General features: G+C 44.3%; 1 protein-coding gene across 1 annotated transcript; it reads left to right on the top strand.

The window, feature by feature from the left end:
* The first annotated feature begins 5,387 nt into the window (after positions 1 to 5,387).
* LOC102409014 (peroxisomal succinyl-coenzyme A thioesterase) lies at positions 5,388 to 10,399 on the top strand. The gene is made up of 3 exons (XM_006046567.3): positions 5,388 to 6,165; positions 8,431 to 8,633; positions 9,562 to 10,399. The coding sequence occupies exons 1-3, from the start codon at positions 5,685 to 5,687 to the stop codon at positions 10,150 to 10,152; spliced, it is 1,275 nt and encodes a 424-aa protein (XP_006046629.3). The 5' UTR covers positions 5,388 to 5,684; the 3' UTR covers positions 10,153 to 10,399.
* The last annotated feature ends 4,640 nt before the right edge of the window (positions 10,400 to 15,039 follow it).

The following is a 15,039-nucleotide window of genomic DNA, read 5'->3' as shown; positions in this document are numbered from 1 at the left end:
AGTCAGAGAGAGAAAGAGAGTAGGAAGCTTTGTTTCCAATAGACAGATAGTACATCTTCTTTTCAGTTCAGTTCAGTCACTCAGTCATGTCTGACTCTTTGTGACCCCATGGACTGCAGCACGCCAGGCCTCCCTGTCCATTGCCAACTCCCAGAGTTTACTCAAACTCATGTCCATTGAGTCGGTGATGCCATCCAACTATCTCATCCTCTGTTGTCCCCTTCTCCTCCTGCCCTCAATCTTTCCCAGCATCAGGGTTTTTTCAAATGAGTCAGCTCTTCATATCAGGTGGCCAAAGTACTGGAGTTTTAGCTTCAGCATCATTCCTTCCAAAGAAATCCGAAGGCTGATCTCCTTCAGAATGGACTGGTTGGATCTCCTTGCAGTCCAAGGGACTCTCAAGAGTCTTCTCCAACACCACAGTTCAAAAGCACCAATTCTTCAGCGCTCAGCCTTCTTCACAGTCCAACTGTCACATCCATACATGACCACTGGAAAAACCATAGCCTTGACTAGACGGACCTTTGTTGGCAAAGTAATGTCTCTGCTTTTTAATATGCTGTCTAGGTTGGTCATAACTTTCCTTCTAAGGAGTAAGTGTCTTTTAATTTCATGGCTGCAGTCGCCATCTGCAGTGATTTTGGAGCCCCCCAAAATAAAATCTGACACTGTTTCCACCGTTTCCATCTCCTTTTCAAGTACTCTTAAACATTTATAAAAGTTGACAATGTTCAGAACATTAAGAAGTAATAAAGTACCAAGAGTAGTGTTAACTGAAAAATCCAAACCTGAAAGTTGAGAATTATGTTTTATTTGGTGGACAAAACTGAGGACTTCGGCCTGGGACACAGCCTCTCAACTCTGAGACTGTTCCAAAGAGGTAAGGGAGGAGCCCGGTTATATAGGGTTTCCCTAGTGGCTCAGTTGGTAAAGAATCTGCCTGCAATGAAGGAGACGTGGGTTTAATTCCTGGGTTGGGAAGATCCCCTGGAGAACAGAATGGCAACCCATTCTAGTATTCTTGTCTGGAGAATTCCATGGACAGTGGAGCCTGGTGGGCTACAGTCCATGGGGGTCACAAAGAGCTGGACACAACTGATCGACTAACATTTTCACTTTCTTTCTTTCAGGTTATGTAGGGTATTTGCAACAATGACCAGGCAGTTGGGAACATCAAAAGACTACTGTTAAAGAAAACTAGGTATCTCAAGTTAATAAATTAAGTTCTCTTTTATGTTTAGGAAGATACATGAGTCTGGGCGTATTGAAATAATTCCTTTGATATATATCTTAGCTACCTAGGGCCAGTATCCTGTTTTTTCCCCATTCTGTCCCCCCAGGATGCACCTCAGGGGAAGCCTGTCTGTCTCCATTCTGAGTTCCCTCAGTGTCACTGTTAGGGGTGGCTGTACTGGCCTGATGCCTGGAACATCCTTTGTTTACTGATATGGCAGGCAATATTTTTCATTCACAGTAGAAATGATGCAGACTATATTTTTTAAATACAGTTGGAGAAAAATAGAAATTAATAAGAGGTTTACCAGAGAGAGTAAAAGTGGAATTTAAACACATTGGAAAACATAGGGTTGATAATATCTCTATCTTTCAAAGTCATAGATTTAGTTGAAATTTGATGGGGCAAGAAATAAACACAAATATGGTATTTAAAATTACAAAATTAACCAACAGAATAACAAAAAATAGTACTACATCTATCAAACACCTGGAGGAAGAAGAAAGAGTAGGTTGAATGTTCATGAGTCAGTAAATAACTATAAAATACAAAAATTATGAAATAGAGAAACATGCATAATATTTAATACAATGAAGGTAACCATAAAAACAAGTGAAAATAGAGATAGTTAAAAGAGGCTGCTTGAAGAACATGGGACTTTTTTATAGGGCAGTGGTGAAAAACAGGACTGCTGATTTGCATTTTAAGTTTTTTCCCGCCCTTATTGGACTGCAAGGAGATCCAACCAGTCCATTCTAAAGGAGATCAGCCCTGGGTGTTCTTTGGAAGGAACGATGCTAAAGCTGAAACTCCAGTACTTTGGCCACCTCATGCAAAGAGTTGACTCATTGGAAAAGACTCTGATGCTGGGAGGGATTGGGGGCAGGAGGAGAAGGGGACGACAGAGGATGAGATGGGTGGGTGGCATCACGGACCCGATGGACGTGAGTTTGAGTGAACTCTGGGAGATGGTGATGGACAGAGAGGCCTGGTGTGCTGCGATTCATGGGGTTGCAAAGAGTTGGACACGACTGAGCGACTGAACTGAACTGAACTGATACTTATTACTGTGCAGAAATTGCATGCTAAGTTGCTTCAGTCATGTCTGACTCTTTGTGACACTATGGACCGTAACTTGCTTGGCTCCTCTGTTCATGGGATTCTCCAGGCATGAATACTTGGGTGGGTTGCCATGCCCTCCTATTGAGGATCTTCCTGACCCAGAGATTGAACCTGCATCTTATGTCTCCTGCATTGGCAGGTAGGTTGTTAACCACTAGCACCACCAGGAAGGCCTATCTGGGGAAAAAGTGAAAATTTTCAATTTATACAAAAGTTGTTTCCAAACAACTTAGATTAAAAAGGAGTCATAGAAATTAAAAACTATTAAGATGTTATGATGAAATAATATGGAAAACACATTTGACCCTTGAGCAACACAGTGTGAACTGCACAGGTCCACCTACATGTGAACTCTTTTCTTTCTTTTTTTGAACTTAAAAAAAAACATGTACTACAGTACTTCACCAGCTGCTGTTGCTTGAATACATGGAAGGGAACACAGGTACAGAGGGAAAACTATAGTTATACTTGGACTTTAACTGCATGCAGAGTCAGTGCCCCGGCCCCTGAAGTGTTCAAGGTCAATAGTTCTCCACATGGGGTCGAAAAGAGTCGGACACGACTGAGCAACTAACAATTTCTTTCACATAATACTAGGTATTATAAGTAATCTAGAGATAGCTGGGAGGGATTGGGGGCAGGAGGAGAAGGGGACGACAGAGGATGAGATGGCTGGATGGCATTATTGACTCGATGGACATGAGTTTGGGTGAACTCCGGGAGTTGGTGATGGACAGGGAGGCCTGGCGTGCTGCGATTCATGGGGTCGCAAAGAGTCGGACACGACTGAGCGACTGATCTGATCTGATCTGATGCAAACACTGCTCCATTTTATATAAGGGACTTAAGTATCTGTAGATTTTGGTATTGTCTGGGGTCCTAAAACAAATCAGATAGTGAGGTAAAACTGTATTCTAAGGTGTCTTTCATATTGAGAGAAAGGTAAAGAAATTGTCCACGCTGTTAACATTTCAAGAGTAACGATTCTTTTCAAAAATTCAAGAGTAACTACTAAAATAAATAATATTTAATTCACAAATGAAGAGAACACAAGAAAAAAAGGAAAAACTTACTATATCCAGAAGAGGAGGCAAGGGACTTCCCTGGTGGTCCAGTGGTTAAGAACTCACTTTCCAGTGCTGGGGACACAGCTTTGATCCTTGGTGGGGATCTAAGCCTGTGCGCAACAACTGCTCAAGCACGTGCATCTACAGCCCGGGTTCCACAATAAGAGAAGCCACCTCAAGAAGAAGCCTGCACACTGCAACGAGAGAGTAGCCCCCACTTGCCGCAACTAGAGAAAGCCAGCAAGCAGCAGTAAAGACCCAGCACAGCCGAAAATAAATATTTTAAAAATGAATAGCAGGTTCACACGCCCACTTACATACATTCTTCAACATTTGGAAATAAAACCTAGTTGGAAGCACTCAGATTTGGGGGAAAGTGGCAGCTGGAGGGAGAGTAGACTATCATTTCACATTGTAATCTTTTCAACATTGCTTACATCTGTTTTTCAAAGTACATATTTTTGTCCCTTCATAAAAAATTGATTTTTCCTTACAGAGCAATTTAGAAGCATTGTGCAAACCTATGACAATTATCCGGAGACAGTGAGAAACAGTTGGAGAAGGAAATGGCAACCCACTCCAGTATTCCTGCCTGGAAAATTCGAAGGACAGAGGAGCCTGGCAGGCTACAGTTCATGGGGTCACAAAGAGTCCGACATGACTGAGTGACTCAGCATGAGAAACAAAACACAGATGTGCTCAATCTCTGGGTACTATGAAATTAAACATGATATTTTGCTTCCTAGTATTCTTCAAAGCCTTTCACATATACTGTCATCTTTGATCCCCATATAGGAGAATTTCATCATGTTAAACACAAGAACTCTTCAACCCCAAAAGATATAAACTTGAGACTATAGAACTAGTCAGTGATGAAGTCAGGGCTAGAATTCTAATATATTTCACCCCAATGCTGCTGATCACTGTTGAGTTCCACATTTGGAGTCTGTCAAGGCTCTGACAGTTAGGCGTTAATCCTCAGTAGCTTAACATTCTCTAAGCCTCAGGTTCCTCCTCTCGAATATGTGAAAAATACTCCCAGTGTTTTACGGACTTGTTAAATTGTGAATGTAAAACACACAATTTAACAAGATGGATCAATTTAACAAGAGTAGCCATTACTCCTTAGCAATGGAGTACCCTGGAGAAGGAAAGGGCAACCTACTCCAAGATTCTTGCCTGGAGAATCCCAAGGACAGTCTGTACAGTCGCAAGGAATCAGACATGACTGAAGCAACTTAGCACACACACAGAGCACACAGTTATTACTATACTATGTATAAATTGTAGTAAATATAAAATACATCCTTGGACATTATATCTGTATTGCTGCCAGGGTCACTTTCAAAACGTTGATGTTTAGTGTCTACGAAGACTGAATGTTCTCAATCTCTATGATACAGCAATTTCGATCTTTGGTATTCACTTCACCAAAATGAAGCACTATATCTAAGAATCCCAAGTTGGGAATTATCAAATGCCTATAGTCAGTAAAATTTGACAAATACTTTTATGATTACAAAATGCAATACTATTCGGCAGTGATCATGGAAAATCTACAACTGCTCCCAACAGTATTGATGAATCTCAAATACATAATGTGAGAATAAAATCAGACGCTAAAGAAGGCAGACTGAAGGATTCATCACCATAAAATAGAGTTGGGAAAAACCAACCCGTTTTATTGGACTCAGAGTACCTTGGGGACGGGAAAGCGACTGGAGTAGAAAGGAGGGTGGCTTCTGGAGTGCTGGTAGTGATGTTTCTGAATCCCTGTGCTTGGATACCCAACTAGTGCGTTCGGGTTTTGGGAATTCATTGAACTGTACGCTTAAGATTTATGCACGTTTTTGGTATGTATGTTATAATTCATTAAAAGTTTTAAGTTGTCCTTTTCTATGGAGGGGCTACAAGTCTTGGAATTCTGTCGAAAGTCACTCAGCTCTGGTTTCACCATGAATCAATTACCCCCACGAGTGCGGGAGGTTTGAGGCTGAAAAGAGGCTTTCGCGGGCGGGTTTGGCACCCCACGGGACACCAGGACATCCCTGCGCGTCCCGCCAGGAAAACGACTTTTAGTCAGGCAAGTTGCCGGCTAGAGGAGGTACACGGACCTGTAGCGCCAGGACGCCTCCGGAGGCGCCTCAGCCTTTGACCGCTCCCCGGCGCCAAGGCGACGCCTGACCTCGTCGGTCCACTGGGAGCGCACACCCGACCTGGGATGGGACACCGGAAGCGACCTAAGCTTTCACATTCAGGGTATGGGCTGCGACTGTGCGTCTGGAATGACAGTGACAGTGACGCTGGAGCCCGCGGGCCGCTGCCGCTGGGACGAGCCCGTGCGCATCGCTGTGCGCGGCCTGGCCCCGGGGCAGCCGGTGACGCTGCGCGCGTCCCTGCGCGACGAGAAGGGCGCGCTCTTCAGGGCCCACGCGCGCTACTGCGCCGACGCCGCCGGTCTGCTGGACCTGGAGCGCGCGCCCGCGCTGGGCGGCAGCTTCGCGGGGCTGGAGCCCATGGGGCTCTTTTGGGCTCTGGAGCCCGAGAAGCCTTTTTGGCGATTTCTGAAGCGGGATGTGCAGACGCCCTTCGTCGTGGAGCTGGAGGTGCTCGACGGTCACGAGCCCGAGACCCAGCGGCTTCTGGGCCGGGCGGTGCACGAGCGCGACTTCCTGGCGCCCGGGGTGCGGCGCGAGCCGGTGCGCGCGGGCCGGGTGCGCGCCACGCTCTTCCTGCCGCCAGGTGGGCCTGGGGTGCTGGGGCTGGCGAGCGTGTTCTGTAGGCCGTCTCGGTTTGTGATACCGCTTCCCGGGAAGGGTGGCTGGGGATCAGGGTCAGAGAAGAGGATGTTGACTAAATCAGTGACCTCACAGCCACAATGGAGGCTTTTGATTTGTTCTGCACTCTGTTACGCGGTTTGCTTGCATTATCTCATTTAACCTCTGTATCCCAAAGAGGTGGATACTGTTAATGAAGATTTAAAAAAAAAAAAAAAAAAAAAGGACTGGATGGGGTCCGTAGGTTCACTTTGCCATTAATAATTAATCTACAGATCTAGATCTTACACAATATGATGGAACCTATTGCCAGGACACTCTTTTCTAGTGTCCTGCATACACTGGGCCACTTGCCCACTTTTTCATGCTCCTCTCTACCACAGATCACTTTTCAGACTTCACTGCCTTCCCTACTTAAAGCCTCACTGGGTATCTCTTTTTCTTTCCTCTGGTCAAGTGACATTTGAAATATAAGTACACACACAAACAGAGTCGTGTTGATGCAACACAATACAAAAGTTTTCTTGCAAGATTATTAACTTGGTTATTCTTGCCTACAACTACAGATTCTTAGAACCTTTGAGATAATTTGTTGTATAATAATATGGAGGGTAAACGCATCGATAAGTTACTGTATATATTTTCCTTGGACTCCCTTCCCTAAAAGGAACTTGTATTCAGTAATGACTCAGGGAACTGTTATCTTTCCTTTGATTCACAGGAACTAATAGTTTAGAAAGATCTCTAAAAGCAAAGCAGGCTCTTTTTAAAAAATTGAAGTGTAGTTGATTTACAATGTATTCCTTTCTGCTGTACTGCAAAGTGATTCAGTTATACATATATATATACTTTTCCATTATAGTTTATCACAGGGTATTGAATATAGTTCCCTGGGCTCTATGGTAAGACCTTGTTATTTATACATTTTCTATATACTAGTTTGCTAACCCCAAACTCCCACTTCTTCCCTTTGCAACACACCCTCCCTCTTGGCAACCACAAGTCTGTTCTCTGCATCTGTGAGTATGTTTCTGTTTTGTTGATAAGTTCATTTGTGTCATATTTTAGATTCTACATATAAGTGTATCATATGGTACTTGTCTTTCTCTTCCTGACTTAGTTCACTTAGTATGATAATCTCTACGTCCATCCATGTTGCTGTAAATGTTGGTTCATTCTTTTTTATGGCTGAGTAGTATTCCATTGCATATATGTACCACATCTTCTGTATCCATTCATCTGTCGGTGAACATTTAGCTTGTTCCCTTGTCTTGGTTGTTGTGAACAGTGCTGCTATGAACATAGGAATTCATTTATCTTTTTGATTTAATATGCCCAGGAGTGGGATTGTTGGATCATGCTGCTGCTGCTGCTGCTGCTAAGTCGATTCAGTCGTGTCCGACTCTGTGCGACCCCATAGACGGCAGCCCACCAGGCTCCCCCGTCCCTGGGATTCTCCAGGCAAGAACACTGGAATGGGTTGCCATTTCCTTCTCCAATGCATGAAAGTCAAAAGTGAAAGGGAAGTTGCTCAGTCGTGCCCGACTCTGAGCAACCGCATGGACTGCAGCCTCCCAGGCTTCTCCATCCATGGAATTTTCCAGGCAAGAGTACTGGAGTGGGGTGCCATTGCCTTCTCCTTGTTGGATCATATGGCAACTCTATTTTTAATTTTTTGAGAACCTCCATACTATTTTCCATCGGAGAAGGTGATGGCACCCCACTCCAGTACTCTTGCCTGGAAAATCCCATGGACGGAGGAGCCTGGTAGGGTGTAGTCCATGGGGTCGCTAGGAGTCAGACACGACTGAGCGACTTCACTTTCACTTTTCACTTTCATGCATTGGAGAAGGAAATGGCAACCCACTCCAGTGTTCTTGCCTGGAGAATCCCAGGGACGGGGGAACCTGGTGGGCTGCCATCTCTGGGATCGCACAGAGTCGGACACGACTGAAGCGACTTAGCAGCAGCAACAGCAGCAGCATAATATTTTCCATAGTGGCTACACCAACTTATATTCCCACCAACAGTGTAGGAGGGTTCCCTTTTGTCCACACCGTCTCCAGCACTTATCTGTAGACTTTCTAATTATGGTCATTCTGACTCGTGTGAGGTGAGTATCTCATTGTAGTTTTGATGTGCATTTCTCTAATAATTAGTGATGTTTAGCATGGAAAGCAAATTCATTAAATTATATAATATTTTCCCTTTGTAATATTACTGTCTCTAGGATCTGGACCTTTCCCAGGGATCATTGACATCTTCGGTATTGGAGGAGGCCTATTGGAATATCGGGCCAGTCTTTTGGCTGGCCATGGCTTTGCCACATTGGCTCTAGCTTATTATGACTTTGATGATCTTCCCAAGAAATTTGACATGATACACCTGGAGTATTTTGAAGAAGCCCTGTGCTACATGCTTCAACACACCCAGGTTCTCCTGATGTCCTTCATCATTCTCTTCAGGACCACCCCCAGAGAGCTGTCCCTTTGCACTCACCTGCCGAGTGCACTGGTGCTGCTCTGCGCTTCTTTCACAGAGATTTCTTTCAGAGACTTCCTTGGTTTTAGTGCCTAAAGCACCATTCCCTTTCTTTGTCAGATGGGTTAATAGTGAAGAATTCATTGTAAAATTCATGTGAAGTTTTATTTCAACATATTAGGTAGTGATATGAAAATTTCTTTTGAGAGAAAGTGGAGTTTCTAATTTTTTCACTTTGAATGCTTTTTAATATTTTTCTGATAGGAGGGTATGTTCTCAGATGATTGAAACTTGTCCACCCATTTCAGAAGATAGGAACTCCTTAATTGGACTCTGCAGTCCTACTTTGCTTCTATTAAGTTAACCATTTTTCAGTATATATTTAAAAGTGGTCTGATAATGATTCACTTCTTGTAACAGACTTAGATACCAAAGACCATAAGGCTCTGAACTTGCCAGGCTCCATGACTCAGCATTCTCTAGTGTCTGACTCTCTGGAATTTGCAAACCATCCTCATGGCTCAGTCAAGTAAAGAATCTGTCTGGAATGCAGGTAGACTCAGGTTTGACCCCTGAGTGGGGGAGATTCCCTGGAAGTGGCCACCCTCTCCAGTATTCTTGCCTGGAGAATCTCATGGACAGAGGAGCCTGGCAGGCTACAGTTCTTAGCAACTAAGCCATCATCCCAAATTTACCATTGAATTTGTTTGCCATGTGTCCAGCAAGATAGTCTTTATATGGGAAGAAGCTCCTCTGTAAACTGAGGTTGAGCGTCTTGTGGCCAGTTCACAAATTAAAGCTAGCAGCATCTCTAGTTGCATTTAGAAAAACGTTTTTCCCTTGGGTAAGTTCTTGACTCTTGTCTCTTCTTTTCTTCCAGATAAAGGGCGCACGCATTGGGCTTCTGGGCATTTCTTTAGGGGCTGATATTTGTCTCTCCATGGCCTCATTTTTGAAGAACATCTCAGCCACAGTGTCCATCAATGGATCTGGGTTCAGTGGACACAGAGTCATACGCTACAAGGACAGCAGCATTCCACCACTGGGCCATGACCTGAGGCGAGTGAAGGTAGCTTTCTCAGGCCTCCTAGACATTGTAGATGTAAGGAATGATATTGTAGGGGGATGTGAGAACCCCTGCATGATTCCAATAGAGAAGGCCCAGGGGCCCATCCTCCTCATTGTTGGTCAGGATGACCATAACTGGAGGAGTGAGCTTTATGCCCAGATAGCCTCTGAACGGTTACAGGCCCATGGAAAGGAAAAACCCCAGATCATCTCTTATCCTGGGACCGGGCACTACATTGAGCCTCCTTATTTTCCCATGTGCCCAGCTTCTTTGCACAAATTATTGGACAAACCCGTGATGTGGGGTGGGGAGCCCAGGGCCCATTCTAAGGCCCAGGTAGATGCGTGGAAGCAAATTCTAACCTTCTTCACCAAACACCTTGGACCTTCCCCCAAATTGTAATGCACTGCTCTGCTACTGACAGGAGAGAGAGATTCAAGGTTGGATTTTAGTGTTTAATAATCTTATGTGAATCATTTGTACCCTGGGTAACATTAAATTCATGTCATTGTTATTAATGATATATTGTAGGAAACTTTTTGGAGTTTTATTTTGTAATGAATTTTTCTGATGTAACACATACCTCTTGTAGAAGATTGGATTAAAAGTATACAATACAAAATAGTAAAAAGTATCCCCACTATTAAAATTTGTGTTTCCATCTAGATTTTTTTTTACTTAACATTTTTAGTCACAGAACTACTGGGTTACTTTTTCCATCACTGGGAGAGAATGGCCATTCAGTGTTTGCCAGTGGTTCAATTACTGATAACAGTAGAATTTTCATTGGCTAAAGTATACACAGAGGTGTTGATAAAAGGAAAGCCAGACTGACCTGAACTTTTTCTCATGGAGATTAAAGAGGAATTCCCTGGGAGGAGGAGTTGCGGTAAGAAGGAGCACCAGGGGCTTCCTTCGTGGTCAGTGGTTAAGAATCCACCTTTCAATGGAAGGAACACCATTTTGATCCCTGGTCCAGGAAGATCCCACATGCCTGGGGCAACTAGTCCATGTGCCGCAACTACTGAAGCCTGCAAACCTAGAGCTCTTGATCCATAACAGGAGAGGCTACTTCAATAAGAAGTCCACATACTGTAAACAGAGAGTAGCCCTCGCTCACCCCAACTATAGAAAGCCCATGCCCAACAACAAAGACCCAGCGCAACCAAAAAATAATAAAAATTAAAAAATAAGGGGAACATCTGACTCTAGAATAGTTTAGTCAAAACTGTGTTCCAAAGGTGAGTCATTCAGTTCAGTTCAGTTGCTCAGTTGTGTCCGACTCTTTGCGACCCCATGGACTGCAGCACGCCAGGCTTCCCTGTCCATCACAAACTCCTGAAGGATGCTCAGATTCACGTCTATCGAGTCAGTGATGCCATCCAACCATCTCATCCTCTGTCATCCCCTTCTCCTCCTGCCTTCAGTCTTTCCTAGCATCAGGGTCTTTTCCAGTAAGTCGGCTCTTTGCATCAGGTGGACAGAGTATTGGAGCTTCAGCTTCAGCATTAATCCTTCCAAAGTCATCAGTCCAAAGGTGAGTGACTATAACCTATTTTCCTTCTTGCTTCCTGGTTCTAAGAACAAACTTTGGAAACTCATATTGTGACATTCCTAGAGGCATCATCACTTTCCCTGGCAACAAAGCTACAAAGTGTTATGTAGGTTTATTTGAAGAGACAATGGTTGAGAATTTTCAAAAATTGAAGACGTCAACCACATAGTCCAGAAGCACTATATCTTGGTTCAGGCTTCTCTAACAAAATACCATAGACGGAATGGCTTAAACAACAGACATTTCTCACAGTTCTGGAGGCTGGGAAGTCCAAGATCAAGGTTCTGGCAGATTCAGTTCCTGGTGGGGGCCTCTTCTGGCCGAGAGACAGCTGCCTTCTCCCTGTGTCTTCAACTGGCGGGGAGAGAAAGAGGTGGAGCTCCAGTTTCACTTCCTCATTTCATAAGGACACTAATCCCATCATGGAGGCCTCACTCTCCTGACCCCATTTAAACCTAACAACTTTGCAAAGGCCCACCTTCCAATACCATCACACTGGAGTTTGAGATTGCAACACTGAGTTTTGAGGGCACACATTCAGTTCATAACACCTATAAACCTCAAGCTAGTTAAATACAAAGAAAGCCATATTTAACACATTATAGAAAAATTGTTTGAGCAGGTTTTAAGTAATTTGTTTGTTTATATATCATTATTCTTGGCTGTGCTGGGTCTCTGTGGCTGTGGCTTTTCTCTGGTTGCAGCAAACTGGGGTTCTATATGCTCTAGTTGTGCTACATGGCTTCTCACTGTGGTGGCTTCTATCATTGAAGAGCATGGGCTCTTGGGCACACGGGCTTCAGTAGTTGCAGCATGTGGCCTCAGTAGTTGCTGCTCCCAGGCTCTAGAGCACAGGCTAAATAGCTGTGGAACACAGGCTTAGCCACTCTGAAGCATGTGTGATCTTCCCAGACCAAGGATCGAACCCATGTCTCCTGCATTGGCAGTCGGTTTCTTTACCACTAAGCCACCAGGGAAGCCCTGTGCGTGTTTAAAAAAAAAAAAAAAATTCTACCCTGTGCAGACCCTGGAGGCTTTTTTCCTAATTTAATTATTTTTATGGGAAACACAGGTTTCAACTCAGAGGATAGAACCAAGAGATACAGAGAACAACTCAGAGGGTAATCTGAGCAGCAATGAAAGAATTGGCAACACATTCTCAGTTGGATTTCAGAAGAGGTAGGTGGGGTAGGTTATGTAGGTTATGTAGAAGAGGTAGGTTATAGAATTTATAACACAAAATTCTTTGGCACTTCTGGCACAAAGAGGCGGGAGATCTATGCCGCTCGCCTCAATATGGATGGATTTCTGACTGCTTCAGTTAGCGCTGAACTGATGCTTTGTGACTTCAGAAGGTAGGTCATAAAGGCCATGAAGTTTCCACCTTGTTTGCTGGGAACACTTGCTCTTAGAGTGCTGAGCCACCCTATGAAGCTTGACAAACTTGAGGCTGTGATGCTATTGTGTGTGTATGCTAAGTTGCTTCAGTCATTTCCAACTCTTTGCGACCTATGGACTGTTCAGTTCAGTCACTCAGTCGTATCCGACTCTTTGCGACCCCATGAATCACAGCACGCCAGGCCTCCCTGTCCATCACCAACTCCCGGAGTTCACCCAAACTCATGTCCATCAAGTCAATAATGCCATCCAGCCATCTCATCCTCTGTCGTCCCCTTCTCCTCCTGCCCCCAATCCCTCCCAGAATCAGAGTCTTTTCCAATGAGTAAACTCTTTGCGTGAGGTGGCCAAAGTACAGGAGTTTCAGCTTTAGCATCATTCCTTCCAAAGAATACCCAGGGCTGATCTCCTTCAGAATGGACTGGTTGGATCTCCTTGCAGTCCAAGGGACTCTCAAGAGTCTTCTCCAACACCACAGTTCAAAAGCATCAATTCTTCGGTGCTCAGCTTTCTTGACAGTCCAACTCTCACATCCATACATGACCACTGGAAAAACCATAGCCTTGACTAGACAGACCTTTGTTGGCAAAGTAACGTCTCTGCTTTTGAATATGCTATCTAGGTTGGTCATAACTTTCCTTCCAAGGAGTAAGCGTCTTTTAATTTCTTGGCTGCAGTCACCATCTGCAGTGATTTTGGAGCCCAGAAAAATAAAGTCTGACACTGTTTCCACTGTTTCCCCATCTATTTCCCATGAAGTGATGGGACCAGATGCCACGATCTTTGTTTTCTGAATGTTGAGCTTTAAGCCAACTTTTTCACTCTCCACTTTCACCTTCATCAAGAGGCTTTTTAGTTCCTCTTCACTTTCTACCATAAGGGTGGTGTCATCTGCATATCTGAGGTTATTGATGTTTCTCCCGGCAATCTTGATTCCAGCTTGTGCTTCTTCCAGCCCAGTGTTTCTCATGATGTATTCTGCATAGAAGTTAAATAAGCAGGGTGACAATATACGGCCTTGACGTACTCCTTTTCCTATTTGGAATCAATCTGTTGTTCCATGTTCAGTTCTAACTGTTGCTTCCTGACCTGCATATAGGTTTCTCAATAGGCAGGTCAGGTGGTCTGGTATTCCCATCTCTTTCAGAATTTTCCACAGTTTATTGTGATCTACACAGTCAAAGGCTATGGCATAGTCAATAAAGCAGAAATAGATGTTTTTCTGGAACTCTCTCTTCCTTTTTCCATGATCCAGCGGATGTTGGCAATTTGATCTCTGGTTCCTCTGCCTTCCTATGGACTGTAGCCACCGATTTTCTCTATCCAGGGGATTCTTCAGACAAGCCTACTGGAGTGGGTTACCATGCCCTTCTCCAGCGATCTTCCTGAACCAGGGATCAAACCCGTGTCTCTTAGGTCTCCTGCATTGGCAAGCAGTTTCTTTACCACTAGTGCCACTTGTGAAGCCCCAATTCTTAGACATTCCCATTCAAAAACATGGCATCTGAGACACACAACAATTGCTGGCCCCACCTACCTCTTCTGAAATCCAACTGAGAATGTGTTGCCAATTCTTTCATTGCTGCTCAGATTACCCTCTGAGTTGTTCTCTGTATCTCTTGGTTCTATCCTCTGAGTTGAAACCTGTGTTTCCCATAAAAATAATTAAATTAGGAAAAAAGCCTCCAGGGTCTGTTTTCTGGGCAAAATATATGAAGCATCTAAAGGTCTCTGGGAGAGTTGGACTATAAAGAAAGCTGAGCATGGAAGAATTGATGCTTTTGAACTGTGGTGTTGGAGAAGACTCTTGAGAGCCCCTTGGACTGCAAGGAGATCCAACCAGTCCATTCTAAAGGAGATCAGTCCTGGGTGTTCATTGGAGGGACTGATGTTGAAGCTGAAACTGCAATACTCTGGCCACCTGATGCAGAGAGCTGACTCATTTGAAAAGACCCTGATGCTGGGAAAGATTGAGGGCAGGAGGAGAAGGGGATGACGGAGGATGAAATGGTTGGATGGCATCACCGACACAATGGACATGGGTTTGGGTGAACTCTGGGAGTTGGTGATGCACAAGGAGGCCTGGCGTGCTGCGGTTCATGGGGTCGCAAAGAGTCGGGTACGACTGAGTGACTGAACTGAACTGAAAGGTCTGTTTTTAGACACAAATGTAAAGAACAGACTTTTGGACTCAGGGGGAAAAGGCGAGAGTGGGATGATTTGAGAGAATAGCATTGAAACATGTATATTACCATATGTGAAACAGATCATCAGTCCAGGCTTGATGCATGACACAGGGTGCTCAGGGCCAGTGCACTTGGATGACCCTGAGGGAT

Source organism: Bubalus bubalis, chromosome 11, assembly GCF_019923935.1.
Source record: "Bubalus bubalis isolate 160015118507 breed Murrah chromosome 11, NDDB_SH_1, whole genome shotgun sequence".
NCBI classification, from domain to species: Eukaryota; Metazoa; Chordata; class Mammalia; order Artiodactyla; family Bovidae; genus Bubalus; species Bubalus bubalis.
Note: the sequence above shows the minus strand (reverse complement) of the source record. Positions and strands in the feature narration are given on the sequence as shown.